We start from the raw sequence: 14,030 nt of genomic DNA, 5'->3' as shown, positions 1-14,030 counted from the left end.
TGGTTTCTCTCCTGGATCAAAGCAATTGGGTTGGTTGCTTTCAAAGTTAGTTTGAAGGCAGATTCAGTGTGTTAGATCCAACCATAAACATACCCAGCTGCTTAAATCCTCTTAATCTGAGTATTTAAAATGCAATTATTAGTCATAGTGGGAGCAGACACATTTAGTCAATGGAACTTATTGACTTACCAAATCCCCATCAGATCAATGGCTCTCCTCTCCCTGACTTTAGCATCTTACTGAAAGTGTGATTAAGGCTGCTTCTCCGTGGTACACACCAGATTCTGGAAATGTAGTTTTTGAACTAGGACTCCCAGAATCTCACAACTATTACCCATACCAGCTGATAGATTTGAGGACTTGTAGTCTAAAAACCCCTCACTTATCTGAGACTTGTATTGAATTCAGCCTTGCAACAAAGACCTCTCCTCAGCAGATCAAGTATTTCCCTAGCTCCTAAAACAGATTCTGAAGAGTTCCAAAAAGGACTTCTTAAAACTGGGCAACATAATGACAGATGGGATGTACTGTAAGTAATGGCAAAATGATATTCATTGGGGCAAAAATTCCTACTACAAAAATCCCAATCATAAAAGTCTAAATTTGAAATCTTAAAGACACAGAGGCTATCTCACTAAAAAGATTAACAGTTTTCAGGTGGCAGTGAAAAAGACAACCTCTGTGTTGGGAGTGACTGGAGAAAGGATTTGAAAATCAAACTGTCAGTAATACAACACCATTATTTATTTATTTATTTATTTACAGTATTTATATTTTGCCCTTCTCACCCTGAAGGGGACTCAGGGCGGATTACAATGAACACATATAGGGCAACATTCAATGCCAGCAGACAAACAACATACATTAGACAGACTCAGAGGCATTTTAACATTTTTCCAGCTTCACGATTCCGGCCACAGGGGGAGCTGTTGCTTCACCATCCAGTAATGGCTGTACTTCCGCATTCCTTTCCTCGTGTTTTGCTGGCAGTTTTATGGTGTTGTAAATTAGCCTCCCGCATAAAGTGTCCCTAAATTTCCCTAATTGACAGGTGCAACTGTCTTTCGGGGCTGCATAGGTCAACAGCAAGCCGGGGCTATTAATGGTCGGAGGCTTAACCCAACCCGGACTTCGAACTCATGACTTCTCGGTCAGTAGTGATTTATAGCAGCTGGTTACTAGCCAGCTGCGCCACAGCCCGGCCCACCATTTAATGGATTGAGCTACAAATCTATTTGCTGTACTGCATATGGTTCTGCTTGCCTCAGTGAAAACAAGTATTCAAGATACATGAAAAACCAGCAAAGCAATTAATGGATTTTTGCACCTCACTAGAGCACCTGCAGTTTTTGACCGTTAACTCAACAGGTGTGCTCTAAAGAAAACATTTTTGCTATGTTGAACATGAAAGTTGACACCTGAAAAACTACCAGATCTATTGGACTTGAGTCCATTAAAATGAACTAGAGATCGTTATCAGAGATTATCAGTTGCAGGTGTGAGCGTATGTGTATGTGTGAGAGAGATTGAGACAGGGAAATACTGCCTGTAAGAAGTGAGGTCAAACAAATCTTTATGCCTTTACTTTTAGTCAGAAGTAAGTCCTACTGAATTGATGAGGGTTTACTCCCAGGACAGTGGAGGTCTAAACTTCACATGACTGCTCAGAAGAAAATTCCATTAAATTTGATGGAAACTGCATCTGATTTTGGGAGAGGATTACAGCACAAGATCTTGAAAAATTACTATTTTGGACTAATGCATTCAAAGTATCTTGGAATTCTGGGAGCAGAACCTCCAAAAGTCACTTTTTGTTGACTCTGAATGTTTCACTGAATGTGGTGGGATTCTTAATTAAATGCACACATTTGCCACCTTCATGATTCAGAGCCACTTCACTTATCTGGAGACAGCAAATTGTGCATGTGCTTTGGCTGCCCATATAACCAAGGCTGCAATCCTAAAGTTATGTCCTTGAAAATGAGACATGCTGTATTCCAAATCATTCATGCAGAAAATATGTTTGGTTTGTACTACAAGGTGCCATTTTCACAGTAACTGACAGTGAGCTAAATCTATTCACTGGCTCTAACTGGAATAGACTCACTGAAACAATGGGAACTTAGTAAATCAAATTCATATGTAAACTTCATTCATTCAATGGGTCTTCTCTAATTGGCACTAATAATTGGATTTAAGCCAGTGTCTTTCAGGTGTGTCTATTGCAGCATTTGCTTTATAAGTAACAGGTGGGGAAGAAAGGAAGAGGATTACAACAAAGGAGACTCAGTTGCCTTTAAGGAGGGGAGAATTTATTTAAAGAGAAAATATATAGTTAAAGAAGAGTGTTTCTAAAATCCTGGTACAGATGATTGAGGGTTGAACAAGAAGAATCTGTCTAGGAATCTCTCAGAGAGAAACCTTTTGATAGAAATTTTATTTAAAGACTTCCCTGAATTCCGTTTGCTTGTCTTAGGCCAGGTGAGCAATGCTGGGGGTGTAATTGTTTTATTCATATTTACACAGGGAGTATTGTGATGGAAATAATACACAGTGGGGGTTTTGTTGTTGTTTCAACATGGAATTTTAGAATGGTTTTAAAATTAATGCAGCTTGTTCTGTCTTAGATTTGAAAGAGAAAAATAAGTTGGTTTAGTAGGGAGTGGAAAGAGATACCTTTTATCATGTAGATATGTTATGACTAACCATTTCCATAAAGAGAGTTCGATAGTGACAAATGTGAAAAATGGGGTAAAATATCAAGACTTTTAAGTTAAATGATTGATTTTAAGAAACAATATTATTCTAAACAAATACTGATCAATGATATTAATTGGAAGTAGGTCCTGTTGACCTCTCAAGAAAGTATGCAACACTATGTTTTGCATACATTATCTCTGTAGTCCTTAGACTAACTGTACAAATTAGGCACCTATTTGTACACCTAATGGCATTTAATATTTGCAAGTTGAGTAATTTGGAATCAGAAACATATTAGCATACACCTCAGTTTCTTTTCTGTTACACTGGGTTTGTGAAGCTGTAGTCCTGATGCTTAGAAGAGGGATATGTTTTGTTTTGAGAAAATTTCAATGTAAAAAATGCTTTTGTTTACATATATGTTTGGAACTAATCCCTTAATGATATGTGACCTTTATCTTTTCAGAGAGAGAGAGAGAGAGTTATCATAGTATTAGTACCACTAGTATATGGAAAACTGAAGTTCAGCTTCTCTACTAACCATGAATGTGGTGGATCACCTTGAGTAACCCTTTCTCTTTCAGTCTGTGTTCTGAATTTGAAAAAAAAAATACAATGGGAATGCTACAGACTTGTCTCGCAGAGTTACGGAGGGAAGTAGTGAGTATACATGAATAGTAGTTGTACAGAATGCACCAGGTTAACGAGATTCTTGGCATTATGATTAAGAGATTTGGCTTAGGGGTAGGTGCTCTAATTGCCAAATTCAACATAGGGCAGTTTCATAAATTGTTTTATGAACAACAAAGGTACAATCCTAAATGCTTTCAGGAACATGCATGTATTGAGCCTTGCACCTGAGGAAACATGTCTAGCATCATATTCTATGAGTGCTATAGAAATTATTTGAGTAATGATGATATTTGTCAAAGTAGACAAATGTATATTTGAATGTAATCTGCAATTAGATTGTTTTGCATCATTGAATTTTATACCCATTAAGTGTGACTTACTTACAATAAGTATATTTGCTAGCAGTAAGCTGCAAGGACTAAGGCACCAAGTCCCATCTGATTTTGGTAGGTAAGCAGGGTTAGCTCTGGGGAATGCTTAGGTGAAAGACCACTAGCAATAACAGATTCTATTTATAAGCTATATTTCAAAGAAAGGAACTGACATAACCACCTGTGAATATTCCTTGTCTAAGAAAATACTATGAAATTCATGGTATTGCCAAAAGTTAACATGTGACGAAGGCACAGACACATGCGCACACAATTCAGTAGGGTTCTGCGTACCTTCCTTCAAAAGAATAAAGCAACAGTTGTCTCAATTATCTTACAAGCAAAGTTATTCAAAACTAATTCAAATAACTAGCTGTTATTTGTTTTCCTTTTTGTCCCTTGTTGTATATGGAAACCTGCAAATCTCTCCTTCTCTTTTTCAGGCTTTGGATAGGTAGTGTAATTTGCAGGATGATTAGAAAGACATAGTAGGTTTTTTATTTGCGTTTTCTACACTTTAATGGGGCTTACTATATAGCTAACAATACATGGAGGCTCATGTTTCCCATCCCTAGCCTAGCTGATATGAAACTAAAGATGCTACTGGTCTGCCTTGACATGGAGCCTTTCTGTTTTTGTTTTGCTTTATTTATGCCCCGTCTTTCTCCCTGTGGTAGTTCAAGGCAGCTAACAACCACACAATTGAAAACAAGGCAAATACATGTTTGTATGTGTGTGATTCAATGCAAGAGCAAGGGCAGGATAAGAGTTGGTGTTGGTTTGGCTCTCAGAAAAGCCCACTGCTTATGCTCAACAGTCTTCTCACTGCCCACTACTGGAGCCTAACAGTGATGGCTAACATTCATTATTTAAAGTATCTCAGAATACCTTTTAGGTAGTGATGCTCTGATATGCTTATTCTGTTAGCAACATGCCCTTCCCAGGTAAGCCAGCAACTGTATCAGCACTTTTGGGAATAACTCTCCAATGTGGACATTTTTGCTCAGTTCCACTAATTTAATTTTAGATTTCTCAGTAAGGGGGATCAAGATTGCAATGAGTGTGATATTATCTATCATAAGGCAAGCTCTGTCTCCATGGAGCAGAGCTCATTAATAACATGTTACATTATTTTTGGGGATAACAAGGACATAACATTTATTTTACAGCATAATACTTCAGCCAGTAATATTGGGCTGAATTCTACAGGTAATCCCAACTAGGGCAGGCCAATTGATTTATCTGGGCGATAACTCACTCTTGTTAGATGGTTTACCATAATTGGGACTACCCAACCAAGCCATTGTCAGGGTTTTTTTTTTTATAAAGAGTCCTATTTATTCCTTATTCCCAAATGTAATAGTAGGACATTTAGAGAGAACTTTGTTCCTTTTTTATGTAGTAAATACTTTTTTGGAAGTCAGTTAATCATTCATACATGATAACAAGATTCATACTTCAAATTAAAACACGTAACATGCTAAGTTTTTTTCCTGGAGGTTTGTTGAAGGACTTCGCCTGTCTATCAGAAAGCATATGCAAATAAGCATCCCATGACCTCTTTTGGAAGAAAACAGAACTTAGGTAATTATTTATGGAACTTCTTAACCCGCTGGGAATGTGGCATGAGTGTAAACATTGCATGTGCCAAACTAGCAAGTAATTGCATCTCTACAGTGCGATCCAGTAAACATTTACTTGTTAGTAAGCTTCAGTGGACTTGGACCTGTTTTCCAAATAAACATAAAGAGGAACAGATTTTGGAACTGGACTCATTTCTAAGTTCTTACATCTATGTGCTGTGAATCCAATACCATTGATGTCAGGTTAGCTTTATTGTGGTCTCTTTTAAAATTATCCTTTCCGCAGAAAGTCTATCAGCAAAGGTTCTACGCGGTCCAAAACGTCCCTAAAGTCTGCCAAGATGTATCCTTCCCTCCAGAAAGGGACAGTCATCTGGGATCCCAAGCCTCAACAAGTGAAGAGAATATTTGAAGCTTTGAAGAAAGGACTCAAGTAAGAATTTCCCCCTGCTCCCCATTATCCACACAACACACAACAATATTTTGAGATTTCCCTGGTCTTTTGTGGTTCGAGCATTATTGAGCTCTTTCAGTGTGAACAATGATTCCAACTCAGATAAGGGCCTTGCATATTAACTTTTAAGCAAAAGGGAAAATAAATATAGGCTCAGCTGCATACAGCATATGTTATGTATCATGCAAGTTGACTTGTAGATGACTTTTAAAGGGGATTAGAGGATTTCTTGGAGGATAAGTTTTATCAGAGGTTGCTAGCCAAGATGGATAAATATTCTAATATTAGAAGCAGTATTGGTTGGTAATTGTTAACCAATTTCTGGGAAATACAAAGATAGATTATACAACTGTTCTCCTATCCTGCTAGTGGACTTACACAATTTTGTTTACTGTGGGAGCAGAATGCAAGACCAGAAGTCCATCCACATTTGAGAATTAAGCAGTTTGATACCCTCGAACTGCCATGGCTCAATGCTGTGGAATTCTGGGAGTTGTAGTTTTGCAAGTTTTTAAAGACTTCTTTGCCAAAGATTTCTAGAGTCTCACCAAATTAGAAATCCCAGGATTCTATAACCTTGAACCATGGTGATTCAAGTGGTGTCTAGCTGCATTAATTCTACAGTCTAGATGCATGCCAGTATTATGAATCACTATCTATGAAATGAACTCCTTTAGTTCCAGTTAGGGGAGTATGCTGTGGCCCAAACAAATTTACATTTTCCCATTCTTGAGTTCCAGATGTATGTCAAGATCTCTTACAATTCTAAATCAATCATTCTAGAAAGTTTTGGCTCTTGAATGGTGTTCTGGGCTAATTAATTATCTGGATGCAGGTAGCTACTTGTTTTGAGTTATCTTTATTTGACTTGGGGATTCAAAGCAAGCTCCTCAGGTTGCTGCAGTTTAAAGGTTTGAGTACAGAAATATTCAAACTGCCCTTAGAGACCATTATATTACTGGCAAATAATCAGTAATATAATCAGACTGGATTTCAGAGGAACAATATGTCTTGGGTGGGTGGGTGGGACTCTCTTTACAATGGTAATGGTGGGAATCTCTCCCTCCCTTCAAGTAAGTTGGAAAAGACACAGGCTGCTCAACATAAACACACACTGACCTGCTTAGGTTCTGCATCTTGTAAAGCAGCACCGGCTGCATCCTTTGTAAATACAAGAAGAGAAAATTGAGTTATTCGTGTCTGGTCTGAATTAGCTTACAAAGTTAAAGGAATGTGAGCCTAGGAGTTTTGTTCTTTGGGAACTAGCATGGAGTTTGCATCTGCAGCTATTACTTGTGATCTTTGTTGGGTTGGGTGCACCAGACCAAGTAAGTGTTAAGAGGCCGAACCCATAATGATGAGGGTTCTGTTGCAAAGTAGAAATTCCCATTCCACCCTCATTCATGTGTTCCTTTTCAGAATCTTAAATTCTTGGGCTGAGAAACTATTTTGTTCAGCAGTAACACATTGAAGGGAAAGTTCATCTTTTCTCCTTCCTCCAGCTTCTGTCGACACTTTAAAATATGGAAGAAAAAGTAACAATATTGGTTTGAAAACACATATAACTGTTACCAGCAGATGAATGTGGCCTATGTGCAGATGCATGTTGTTGTTCTTGGCTACTACAAGCAAGTGGTGGCCAAGAAGAGCCCCTAGTTATGACTACACAAAGAACTAGCAACCTGCATAGACCGATGACATCATCTTCTCACACTAGTTGGATAGTGACATCACTGAGTAAACAATCCCTTCCCTTTTTTTGATTACACAACTGGTCTGCATTTATGCCTTGCCCAAGTCTCTGCTTGCCATTGTAACAGAGAATATCTTAATTAACAATGTAATTAAATGTATATTCTGTCTTTCTCACAATATGGGACTCAAAGCATTGAATAGCAATATACACCACTATGTGTTTTTTGCGGGGTGGGTAGGCAGATTAAGATCTTTTTGCTTCAGTAGTCTAAATGTGTGGAAATGGAATCATCCATTAGGACAATGGTTCTCAACCTGGGGTCCCCAGATGTTTTTGGCCCATAACTTCCAGAAATCCCAGCCAGTTTGCCAGCTGTTAGGATTTCTGGGAGTTGAAAGCCAAAAACATCTGGGGACCCCAGGTTGAGAACCACTGCATTAGGATCTTATTTTCAGTTTTATTTGGGGAAGGGTGGCTGGAGGAATAAGATGACCAGTTAATAATAATATAATAATAATAATAACTTTATTTTTATACCCCGCCTCATCTCCCCGAAGGGACTCGGGGCGGCTTACATGGGGCCTGGCCCGATAAAACAAACAAATAACAGTAACAAAGCAATAAAACAATTATCCCAGTAAAAAAATCAACATCAATAAAAACAATAATTAAAATCAACAAGCAGGATACAGTATTAAAAACAGGAGTTAAGCATTTGCTAAAGAAAAAAATAGATCTGCATAACATTAGCATAACAGAATTTATGCATATAGATAAAGATGGAGAGCATTACAAGCCCTATGAGGAATAACTTGGGGAGATGAATATGTTTAACTTGTCAAAATAAGCTTAAAAAGTGGCATGATAGTCATCTTTCAATGTTTGAAGGAAGATTATGTAAAAGATAATGCTATCTTGTTGTCTACAACTCCAAAGACTAGGACACAAAGCAATAGGTTGAAATTATAAGGAAGAGATTCCATCATTCAGAAAGGTCAGAAGTGGTATCATGGTGGAGAGAGTAGAGGGGGGGGGGGGGTTGGTGCTTATTTTAGGTTCTCTGTAGATGGAATAAATTGCTGTCTTTTGCAATTCTGCTCAAGAGAAGGGGACAGTTCCTTTTCTGATAAGAATTAAGGTGCATTACTTACAGTAATAAGTGTGTTTAGGACTGTTGTGTTGCTTTTTGTGGTTCCTGAAAGGAAGCTAGAATAATCTATTTTAGATCCAGCCAAATTCTATAATTTTGTTCACACTGTACAGTAGAGTCTCACTTATTCAAGCTAAATGGGCTGGCAGAAGCTTGGATAAGCGAATATCTTGGATAATAAGGAGGGATTAAGAAAAAGCCTATTAAATATCAAATTAGGTTATGATTTTACAAATTAAGCACCAAACCATCATGTTATACAACAAATTTGACAGAAAAAGTAGTTCAATATGCAGTAATGTTATGTTGTAATTACTGTATTTAGGAATTTAGCAGCAAAATATCATGATATAAACATTGACTACAAAAATGGCTTGGATAATCCAGAGGCTTGGATAAGCGAGGCTTGGATAAGTGAGACTCTACTGTACTTATTAAATAAATCACTTGTGATAAGACCACAAGCAGGATAAGAGTGCATCCACATCAGAGGAAAAAGTTACCTTTTTAGACTCAAATGCCCAGAATTCTCAGCATACCAGGTAATTGGTTGTACCAAGAAAATTTGCTAGATAAATTATGCTAACAGTGGTTATTACTCATGATTCAGAGGGAGTAGGCACCTGTGTATTCATCACTGGGAAACAAGGTGAAGGGTGATGTTCAGAGCTTAAAAAGTCCCTGAAAAGCACTGAACACCACCCTTCTGGGTTTTTCCAGCAGTTAATATATTTATTCCCTCCGGATCATTACTAATAACCACTGATAACACCCTTATCTAGTCATCTTGTTTCATTTACCTCTAAGCACACTTCCTAGGTAGGATTACATTTTGAATTAGCAAGACAACTAATTTAGGTATGTTTATGACACTAGAGATTTTTTCTTGAAATGCACGGTAAAACATATATTAATCATGTTCTTTTAGTGATTATCTGGAAATGAAACAGGCAGAACTGGATTATCTGTTGGAATGCCACAAGGACACAAGAAGGAACTCTAGGCTGGTAAGTAGTTTCCCTTTTTTGTCAGACCAAAGGTGCTTCCCGATAAGCCATTACTTTATGGCCCAAATCTTGTTCCCAGGGTTTCATGGAAACTCCAGACTATGCTATCCTCTGTTTGTGTGTTTTGGTACCATTTCTTCAATAGTGTTTTTGTTAGTGGGATACAATCTGCAAAGAACAACATGATGGAAAAGTGCTTTTTATCTATTAGCAGCAAAAGCCATTCTCCAGACTCACTTTCCAATGGGTAGACACTGTGACTGAGGGATGCAATTCAGAGTTAACCTTCTCAAAGTTCCAGTCTGTTCAGTAGAGATTGTCTTGATGTGAAATTGGTGGGATTTCCATGTTCAGTATGAACTAAGCACACCTCCTGTCACTATTTTAAGTTTGAATTATAGTAAGGGATGGATCTTTACTCACTACGGTTTACAAACCAGTGTCATAAACAAGGAGGTTAATGCTGATACAATTTCAAAGCGTCAGAGTACAAAGGGGGAAGTGGGAAGAAGAGAAAGAAACCAGGACAATCCAAAACAGCTTTAAAGGTGGGACAGTAGAGGATTAATGGGGATTGTTCCTACCAAAGTGGAAAAGTTGGAGGTTATGTTGTAATCAGACTTTAAATGTTACAGCCCTTTGGATACCTTCATAATCCTTGTTCTTTTCTTTCCCTGCAGACAAACCTTTGAATACAAGCAGGCCATAAATATAGGGTTCTCTGTAAAGTCCTTTTAAACCACAATGGTGAACACAATGAATTTTGTATTGGATGTTTGATAGGGCTGGGGCTGATAGAGTAGTGGAGGGTTTTTTTAATGCAAACTCCTCGTATTGACTAGTGATAAAAGCACAGGTGCTCTGCTATAGCTGGGATGCTGAGGCCATAGGGCATTCCTTCCTGGATTTTGTCCTTTCCCAACTTCAAAGCATGGGAAAATTACTTTTTGGACTACAGTTCTTAGAATCACCCACCAATAGGGGTATGCTGGCTGGGAAATTCTGAGAGTTGTATTCCCAAATTTCCAAGTTTTGTCCCATCCCACTTCCTGGTACTAAACTTGATAGTTGTAGTGAAAGCAACTGGTCATGTACAAGCTACATTATGTTAAGTATTGACATATAACCAAATAGTAGTACTTTGTATTACTAGTCTGTCAACATAAAAGCCACAAATTAGAACAGTTACAGTCTTTCATAAAAATAACTTTGTTGATGAACGCCTCTAATGGATGTATTCATTTTGCATATTTCTTTTTCAGGCTTTCTACTATGATTTGGATAAGGTAAGGAATTTTCTTAGCAGTGACCACAAGTAACACACAAATAACTGATATGTTTAGAGACACAGAGGTCAGTCTTTTTACTTCTATTGATTATACTATAGGCTGGAAAAATAATTTATTGACTACAACTCCCAGGAATTCCCTGTCAGCAAGGCCTTGACTGAGGATTCTTGTCTAGTGGCTTGAGTGTTGATTTAGGACTTCAGGAGTTTGATTCCCTGCTTGATTACATGAACCCACTGGATGACTTTAGGCACACCACACACTCTCAACCCTGGGAGGAGACACAGGCAAACTGTTTCTGAAGAAACCATGCCAATAAAAACCCCTTGATAGAGGTCACCTAAATCAGAAATGTTTTGAAGGCACAACAAAAGGACAAGAACATGTAGCATAAGATAAGTGGTTGGTGCTAGGTCTAGTTGTATTCAATGACAGCTAGAAGTTATGGCCTGCTGGGGTGAAACTAATTACAGTAGAGTCTCACTAATCCAAGCCTCGCTTGTCCAAGCCTCTGGATAATCCAAGCCATTTTTGTAGTCAATGTTTCCAATATATCGTGATATTTTGGTGCTAAATTCGTAAATACAGTAATTACAACATAACATTACTGCGTATTGAACTACTTTTTCTGTCAAATTTGTTGTATAACATGAAGTTTTGGTGCTTAATTTGTAAAATCATAACCTAATTTGATGTTTAATAGGCTTTTCCTTGATCAGTCCTTATAATCCAAGATATTCGCTTATCCAAGCTTCTGCCGGCCCGTTTAGCTTGGATTAGTGAGACTCTACTGTATATGGTTTATGAAGGGACCACAAGGTCCATCTAGTCAAAGTACCTGCCATGCAGGAACGCATAACAAAAACACTTCTGAGAGACCAAGCAGTCATGAGACACTGATTCAAGGGTTCACCAAAAATGGATCTTGTTCTCTCCTCTCCCCTCCCCGCACCCCCGATACTATGGACAGGGGAAAGAGACCCATGTGCATTACAATCCTGATTGCACATGGACACACAAAAGTCCTCCTTTGGATACCCTTTCCTTTAGTTCAGAAACAATTCCATTTCATAGAGAATCAAGTCATCTTATGATTATGTGTTCAATGTTTTGTGTATGTCTTCATATGAGAGCTATATACCATAAAATAATGGTGAATGGTGACCACTATTGTAAAAGGGGGCATTGAGTCACTTCCCCATGCACTATTCTGTAGTCCATAGATTAAATCTGTCTTGTTCTCCCAAGAGTTTGGTGATAAAAAAGATACTGATTTGCTGATTTTTGCTGTCTCATATAACGGCTTCTATGAGTAGTTTTAGGGTCATTATTGTTGAGAAATGGGGTAGATTTTAGAAGCAACAGCTAGTTGTCACTTCAAATTTGCTATTACCAGTACTGATAATGTGGATTAATTGAACTAATCATAGAAATGCCAAGTCACATGATCACAGGCATCTTAAAACAGTTATGCTTAGACAACTATGTATACAGTTATGCAATACAGGATCTGGAACTGTATCAATAATTTCTTGATTTTTTTTCTCCTTCTTAAAAGCAAATTCGTTATGTGGAAAGGTATATCAGGAAACTGGAATTTCATATAAGCAAGGTAAGGATTTATGTTGCCTACTTGCAAGGTTTATGCTGTGGTATAAATAAATCCCAACACAAAATACCTTTCACCCTTCAGGTCTGAAGGGAAATTGCATTACGTACTTTCTGAAACTTACAATCACTTTCTTTGCAAAAGGAGGAGACTTTTTTCAATGGCTCCATTCAGAGCGATTGAATGCAGCCCAAGTTCAGCCTGTAGAACCAGTTTTTATGCGAAGCCAGCATATTTGGAAGGGGGAAAACGCCCTTGCGGTAAGAGAGAAGGAAGGAAGAAGCCACAGTTAACTAGAACTGTGATAACTAGAAGGTAGCTGATCACTTGCCCATCTTTCTCAGGCCTGGATATTCCAGAAATTACCTTTTTATATATTTTTGCAAGGACCAATCTAATTCAAAAATTATAGAATTTGGAGGGGTCTCAAGGGCCATCTAGACCAACCTCCTGCCAGTGCAGGAATCTACAACTAAAGCTCTGCTGAAAGATGGCCATTCAAGCTTTATTTAAGAATTTCCAAATAAGGAGAGTTTATCACCATCCATTGCTGAACAAATATTATTTCCAGGTAGTTCTTAATGTTTATATGGATAGTTTTCCTCTTGTAATTTGAACTCTTGTGTGTGTGTCCTGGTCTTTGTAACACAAAAGCATGCTTGTTTTCTACTGCACCAATGGAGGGGATTTTCTTCCTATTACATCCAACCCTGAACACATTGATAATGTGCATCATCTCACCTTGCATAATTCAGTTACACATAACTTCTCTCTGGATTTGAGTTATTTCTGTTTTGTGTAAAAATTGGTGTAATTGTTTTGATGCTGAAGAATAATTGGAGCAACCAAAAACCTCTATGTCACCATCCAAGGAGCAGTTCATATCAAGTGAACTTCCTCAAGCTAGTGTTCTCCAGATATATTAGACTACAAAGCCTATCATGGCCAGACTCTGTAGTGTTTTACCATGTAGTTTTGGAATGGACTTTGCAACTACAGGTAGGGGAAACTTAGTATAAAATAGTGAATGGACATAGTGGTTTATGTCAGTCCTGTCCTATCTATGTCAACTCCATCTCCTCCCTTTCTGTGTTGAGCAGGAAGGAGGATTTTCAGCACATCTGGGAGCACACTCAGAGTTCTCTATCATAGGTGGAATACAGTTAACTGAATTCAGTTAGAAACTCTGTTCTGACTGTCCCACTTAACATGGGATGGTCTGGGCTAGAGCTGATGGAAACAGAGATGTTGAGCGCCAAGGAAAAAGGGTGTGACTGAAAATACCAGTATATTTTAATGTAAAGCTTTTGCTCTGAGCAGCTAAAGTATAGGAAAGACTTTTGGAACTGACATTTTTAGAAAGCAGAAAAATGTATAAAAGCTAGGAAAGAACCAGATCATGGAAGAGGATTTGACTATCTATAGAAGCCCTGTTTCAGCCTCATAGCCTGAGGCTCTCCCTTATACTTTAAGCTTCCGCGTAGGACTGTTGCCTCTCTGAACATCTAGAGTGAACATTACAAATTGTGGCACTTCAC

General features: G+C 38.0%; 1 protein-coding gene across 10 annotated transcripts in view; it reads left to right on the top strand.

The window, feature by feature from the left end:
- Positions 1 to 14,030, top strand: part of ripor3 (RIPOR family member 3) — a 120,465-nt gene that overhangs the window by 64,131 nt on the left and 42,304 nt on the right. For 4 of the 10 annotated variants that reach the window (XM_008115613.3, XM_016995458.2, XM_062979737.1 and 1 more), the window contains 4 exons: positions 5,574 to 5,720; positions 9,516 to 9,594; positions 10,857 to 10,880; positions 12,442 to 12,495. In XM_008115613.3, coding sequence (XP_008113820.1) covers positions 5,574 to 5,720; positions 9,516 to 9,594; positions 10,857 to 10,880; positions 12,442 to 12,495 — 304 coding nt within the window. Of the gene's footprint in view, positions 1 to 1,563; positions 2,482 to 3,166; positions 3,361 to 5,203; positions 5,289 to 5,573; positions 5,721 to 9,515; positions 9,595 to 10,856; positions 10,881 to 12,441; positions 12,496 to 14,030 lie in introns of those variants that run through there. The other 6 variants (XM_008115617.3, XR_010005792.1, XM_008115615.3 and 3 more) reach the window with 6 other exon arrangements.

Source organism: Anolis carolinensis, chromosome 4 (genome assembly GCF_035594765.1).
Source record: "Anolis carolinensis isolate JA03-04 chromosome 4, rAnoCar3.1.pri, whole genome shotgun sequence".
Taxonomy (NCBI): Eukaryota; Metazoa; Chordata; class Lepidosauria; order Squamata; family Dactyloidae; genus Anolis; species Anolis carolinensis.
This window is presented reverse-complemented; position numbering and strand designations above follow the sequence as displayed.